The sequence below is a fragment of the Neophocaena asiaeorientalis genome, unplaced genomic scaffold, assembly GCF_003031525.2.
Source record: "Neophocaena asiaeorientalis asiaeorientalis breed wild unplaced genomic scaffold, Neophocaena_asiaeorientalis_V1.1 scaffold5, whole genome shotgun sequence".
NCBI classification, from domain to species: Eukaryota; Metazoa; Chordata; class Mammalia; order Artiodactyla; family Phocoenidae; genus Neophocaena; species Neophocaena asiaeorientalis.
In genome coordinates, this window is record NW_020174698.1 from 1,870,169 (window position 1) to 1,876,168 (window position 6,000).

The 6,000-nt window shown below is 41.0% G+C and overlaps 1 protein-coding gene across 1 annotated transcript in view; it reads right to left on the reverse strand.

The window, feature by feature from the left end:
- Window positions 1–4,332, reverse strand: part of PDE7B (phosphodiesterase 7B) — a 328,126-nt gene extending 323,794 nt beyond the window's left edge. The window contains exon 1 of the mRNA XM_024759097.1: window positions 3,975–4,332. Within this exon, the coding sequence (XP_024614865.1) occupies window positions 3,975–3,995 (21 nt within the window). The 5' untranslated portion in view covers window positions 3,996–4,332. The remainder of the gene's footprint in view (window positions 1–3,974) is intronic.
- Between the last annotated feature and the right edge of the window lie 1,668 nt (window positions 4,333–6,000).

Here is a 6,000-nt window from a genome sequence, read left to right on the forward strand (position 1 = left end):
AGCCTCATTTTAAAGAGGAGGCAGTCAGGGCCTCCAAAGTTTAAGAAATTTGCCTTAACTCACACAGGTCTTCTCTGAAAGTTCTGAGCCACTTTGGGAGGTTTCCTGCCATCAAGAACATTCCTGCGACACTACAAGGCATCAGTGGTCAAGCCCAGCACAGCTTGGGAACCCTCCTTGCTTGCACCAAATGGCTACTGGAACCTGGGGCTGTTGTCAAAGTTCTCGAAGGACTCCTGCTTTCTGGAACTCCTAGGGGTTCCAAGTCCAAGTGATGATGGAGAAGATATCAGTGCACTGATTTAATTCACCATTTCAAACCTATACAGTAGTTTAATCAACAAAAGGTAAAACTCTGGCTTCCTTTCACATTATATTTTTTAAGGACACCATTACAAATATATCATTTCAAAAGAATGACAATGCTTCCATTGGTCATATTAAAGACTACAATAATAGGCGTAAATATCTATATAGATGGAAAATTTAGATTTTTTTCTTGAATTCAGTTGCATAAAGCCACCTCTTCTGTTTTTCTTCATCACCACCTCCCTTCCAAATTCTCTCTGTTCCTCCATTTCTCTGCCCAGGCTCCACTGTTTGTTTAAGTTCAACCAGAATGTAAGTTTCCTGAAGGTGGGAATCATTGCTTATCTGTCTTTTTATTCACTTTGCCTCAGTAGACATAGCCCTTGACATGCTGAAAGCACACAGTAATTTTTTTTTAGTAAAGGTTTAACACTCACATTTTTATATACAAATGGAATTAAAAAAAAAACGCCAAATAAGAATACTGTAAAAAGTTTCATCTAAAAAAGGATTGTTAGAAATAACCCAATACAACCAGTTTCATTTGCAGGTGATGAAACTGAGATCAAGACTGAGTAAGAGTGGCTCAGAGTCATCCAACTAGTTAGATCCTGAATAAGGGCGCCCACTGGTCCCCTGCCTCCATCTACTGCTCTTCTTAGTGTGCTCCATGCAATCACTTTCCACGTACAAATTAAATCATCTAGATACCTAAGCGATTCTTGGGAAAGTATAACTACATTGATTATACACTAGAACTTTGACGCATTTTGTTGTACTCTGTGTTCAAATCTCTAACAATGCCTGGAACGTAGTAGATATTGTCAGTTTGGGTTTCTACATCCCTTTTTCCCTTCTATCCCCCAAATTTCCATATTGACCACTTTAAAGATTGCTAATATACCAAGTATGCATCACCGCAGGAATCAAAGTTAGCATGTTGACAAGGCCACCTAGGATGCTTGTAAAGCCAATGGTCCTGATGCCTGTAAAGCACCCCAAGGCTTCCTCCCACAAGAGGGATGGGCGTGCTCCCCAAGACACATTCTTAGGAGAAGTGAGGATGCCCAAGGGGAAGCTCTGAGGAGGAATGGGGATGCCACCACGGGGCGGCGCTGATAGAGAGGGTCTCATCTCGTTTCCAAATGCCAAATCTCTTCTTCTTTAGCTAGACTTGCCTCCTAGAAGAGAGATTCCTACTTGTCTGTGAATTCTCTGGGATATATAAGCTGAATCCATGGGATGATGGAGTCTTTGGGTAAAAAGTTCTGAACATTGAGGGTCCTTCAGAAAGTTACCCCCCAAAAGTCAAGGTAAGTTGAACCACTTAGAATACCTGTTAGCTTCTACATTTAGATGTTCTAGAGTCTATTCTGATTCTTAATTTTGACACTTCATTTTAATATAATGAGGCCCTTTTAGTCTTGCTTGGGATTAGTTTACTGCTTAATAAATTCCTTCCAGCACTATGTTGTCAGTCAACAAGCAGCTTCCCCTGTGATTTGAGCCTGCTTAACAACAAATTCAACTTTGGAAGATTAATTACTAGGCAGAGGCATTTCCATGTGGTACATGCTCACTTTGAGGAAACTTGGTCATTTTTCTTTTGCATCTGTTTGGGGTAACAAGGTTCTCTGGCTGAAAAGAACACCAGTCAATGTTTGCAATGCCCTCCTAAATAGATTATACTTTAGGTTGGACTAACACAAAAGCTTTTTTCAAAGACAGTTGAAAATGCCATATCTGAAATTTATTTAAATAATTTACAATATATGAAGGGTAGTAAATTCTCAGCAAACATTTTAACTAGGTATTTATTGAGAACTGACAATGAGTAACTGTGCTGAACATCGTGAAAGGCATTACAAGATGTACTGGTGCAATTCATTTCCCAAAGTTGGTGTCTGCTCCTGACACATCTTGGATTTTTCCACCCTTGCCCTAAGTAACTTGATTCAAAACAGAGTTTCTCCCAGCTAATTGGCTGACATATAGTCACCACTGATTTTGTCTCATGGTCAACTGAGTACACTCTGAAATCAGACAGCTTACAGTGTCAGGTAAAAATCCTTATAAAGAGGATACAGACTGTGGAGTTGCACCTCGTCAACTCTGGGCTGCTACTTCAGACAAAAAGCGACTTCATTTTATTAGAGAAAATGTCAATCAAGACGTTACTACTGACACCCTTCTTTGTTTCACCAGCCAGTAATAAAAGATAAAGCAGAGGAAATGGAGGAGCTGCAGTTAGGCATTTGCAACACACAAAGTCCTTGTTTTCCCACTAGGCGCTGCAGAAAAGCAATTGTCCATTCACAGCACATCCTCTGCATCTCAGACCTAATATTTTTGCAGTTCTTAACTTGGTACATTACACTCTTACGAAGTTAATTTCATTAATTCTTTGAAATTCACTATGTGTTTTACACCTTGCTTATTAATCTTACTGCTAACATGACCCAGTTTTAAAAATTTCTCTTAACGTTGAGAATAGAAACCTTTGGAGAAAAAAATCAAGCAATTCTGGAAACAGTAATGGTTTCAAACAATCCTGTCTTACTTGCTATTTTATAACTTTGAGAAGGGTAATAAGGAAATCCATGTGAACCATATATTACTTGAATTGCTCTTACAATAACTGACTCTAGATAGGAATGATTTTTAGCAGGGGTCCCCCTCAACCCATAATCATAATGTGTCACTGAAAACAATATTAGCCCTGGGTTTAACTGCCCTGCTTCCCACCCTGGCAACGTTTAGTGGTTTACTGTATATAAATGCATATGCCTGCCTTCAGGGGCAAAGAGGTTTACTGTAACATTTTAATAGTCATGCTGGCTGAACACATGAAGAACAGAATCTATAGAAGATTAATTAGTCCCCAGGCTCAATCACTCAAGTGCCTAATTAAATATCTCACTCTGCTTTCAACTATTGTAGGAAAAGATAATTAGCAAATTTGCAGTGCTAATAAAGAAGTTTTATTCTCCTTTATAAATAATGAGATCTAAATCATTGGTCATGTAACTCAGTGCCTGCATCTCCCCTGTTAACTTCTAAATCCAGAACATTTTAAAAAAATGCAACAAAATGATAAAGTGCATTTTCCTCAAGAGTTCATTTTTCTGACACACCTCGTATAGGTTTTTCTACCTTCAATCTCATTATTAGCTTCCTCCTCTCTTCCTACTAATTTCTTCATCTTCTATCAACCAACATGACAAACTCAAGAGAAAAAAGGATTTTCTTTTTTTCTGTTCTGCAACCCTCACTAATCTCTTTACCAATATTTTCCTGTCCTGTCCCACCAAAAAGAAAAACTGACTCAACTCTAAGATTTACATTGGAGAAGAAATATTGCATTCATTAAAAAAGAAGCCAAAGGAAAAAAAGCAACCCTCCTCAGGAGGGGCTCAAAGTGCAGCGAAAAGGCCAGAGTATCTCATCAGGCTGCTTGGAATGAAACAGTTAATTCAGGGTAAGTGATAATGTTTAGTCAGTTCGCCTAGAAAAAGGAAGGAAATTCAAAAGCTGGTTGCTGTAGTAACAATCACAGACCAAAAAATATATACATACAGGTTCATTTAAAATAAAACTCCTGCCATCTCTCTGTGACTCTGTTCTCTCAAGAAAAATGAGTTGCCGCTGAAATCTCTTGTACCTACCTCAACCATTAAACAAGACATTTAACCATAGTGGCAGTTCTGTGACCTTTGAATGCCGTGAAATCTCTGAGCGGTGCTGCTTGTTCATGAAGACTTGTGCTGCGGAATCCAGCAACTTCATCCAGGATTAGGAATATAATTAAGTAAAAAAAAAAAAAAAAAAAAAAAAAAAAAAAAAAAAGTAACACAAAAGCACACAGAGAGATCGGGGAGGAAGGAAGGTAGAAAGAAATTCTCTCTGGGTGAGTATAACACGTTTCTTTCTCCCAGGCAAGTGCTGGGATGGAGCCGAGCCTGCTGCAGTGCCCAGACCCACCGACTGGCTGGGGGAGCAGGCAGCCGGCCTGCTAGGCTGGGAGGTGCTGTCAGTTGCCACAGGCAAGGAAAAGCGGAGACCAATCGGCTTCAACTCTGGCAGCTTACTGGAGTGGAGCCTTTTCTGTTTCTGTTTCCTCATTTCAAGAGTGACGTCAAAGGGTTTAGTTTTCCTCTGCATGTGCTATTAATTTTAAAGTGCTGTGCTATGGGAAGAATGTGTGTGTGCCTGGGCACCCCGCTCTCGGGAGAACCCAAGAGACATTTTCTATTTTCAGGAAAAAATTTTAACAATTGAAACTACCTTGTGGTGAGGTGTACCAAAAAAACAAAATAGACAAGAAACACTGAGCTAAAAGATAGCAGCAAGATTTATATTTTTCTCCAATGTGAGTGTATGTACTTTTGCCCACTTCCCAGCTGTTGCTTGTGTTTGAACTAATTCGCTTTTACCCTTACCTAAAAATGAGTTGTTAATCTTGAGAGCTGTGGAGGGAGACCTGCGCAAACGAGCTGGTGAACAATATTACGTGCAGTGGAAAACAGAAATCATGTTGATGCTGCTGGTCCCTGCTTTCCTCTCTTTCCTCCAGCTTCTGTGGTGAAGCGTCAGGATTATTCATGCCAGGGAGATCCCGCCTGCAACTCCCCACAGAGAGTCATTCAAGAAGCAGGGCCACACAAGCATGCCTGGGGCTTCAGCACGTTCTCTCCCAAAGTGTGCGAAGGTACAGTTGTTCAGGGCTATTTCCCCTACCAGGGCCCCCAGCTCATCCCTGTATTTCTCTTCCCACTCTGGAAAATCTCAGCGGTGGCCATCTGTTGTTTCTGCCTTCTCCATGTCCTCTCCCTTCTCCCCCCGTCCCATTCTGCTAACAGAACCTCTTTTTGTTCTTCCGGAACCGTTCCCTCCTCTATCTAGAGATTGCATAGCCTTCACCCTAAGACCCTCCCCTCCAAAAGAACCATAAGGGGCACGTGAACCAGACTGATAGATCCACAATTTTTCCATTGCTTTCGACACGGAAAATGTTTTAGGGGTAAGCCCCACATTTGAGAAAGGTGAGTCCTTTTCCAAATATGAATGCTGATTCTTTGAGAAAGAAGGTATTTATGCCTCCCTGCGATCCTACATGCTAGGGTTAAGCAAGCCATAGTGCTTGGGGTTCCTCTTTGACGTTGAAGATACAGCAGTGAATGAAACAGGAGTTTACATTTTGGGGCAGAGGGAAGACAGGCCATAAAAAGAAGTAAATATATAATGTCAGTTGATCATAAGGGCTTTGAAATAAAGGAAAGTAAGGGCACGGAGGTGTGTGTGTGTGCTGTTTCAGGAATGATGATCAAGGAAGCACACCTTTAAAGCAACTGGGAGCAGAGGGCTGAATGCAGTGAAGAAGCAGGTCACCTGTGGCGCTGCATGCCAGGTAGGGAAGCAGTGTAAAGGCCTGAGACAGGTGAACGCTTGGCATATTCAAGAAACAAAAGGGGAACTAGAATGGCTGGAAGACAATGAGCAAAGGGAAGAAATGAGTTCAGGGAGATATGTCTGGGACAAGATCAGGAAGTATCTTACAGGCCATGTAAAGGACTAGAATTTATTCCAAGATGGAAAACCTATCAGAGTGCTTTGAGCTATGGAAAGCCTAGGATCTGACGTAAATTCTATGGGATTTCCTCTCTGTTCTGAGTGGAAAATGGCTCTAGGGGA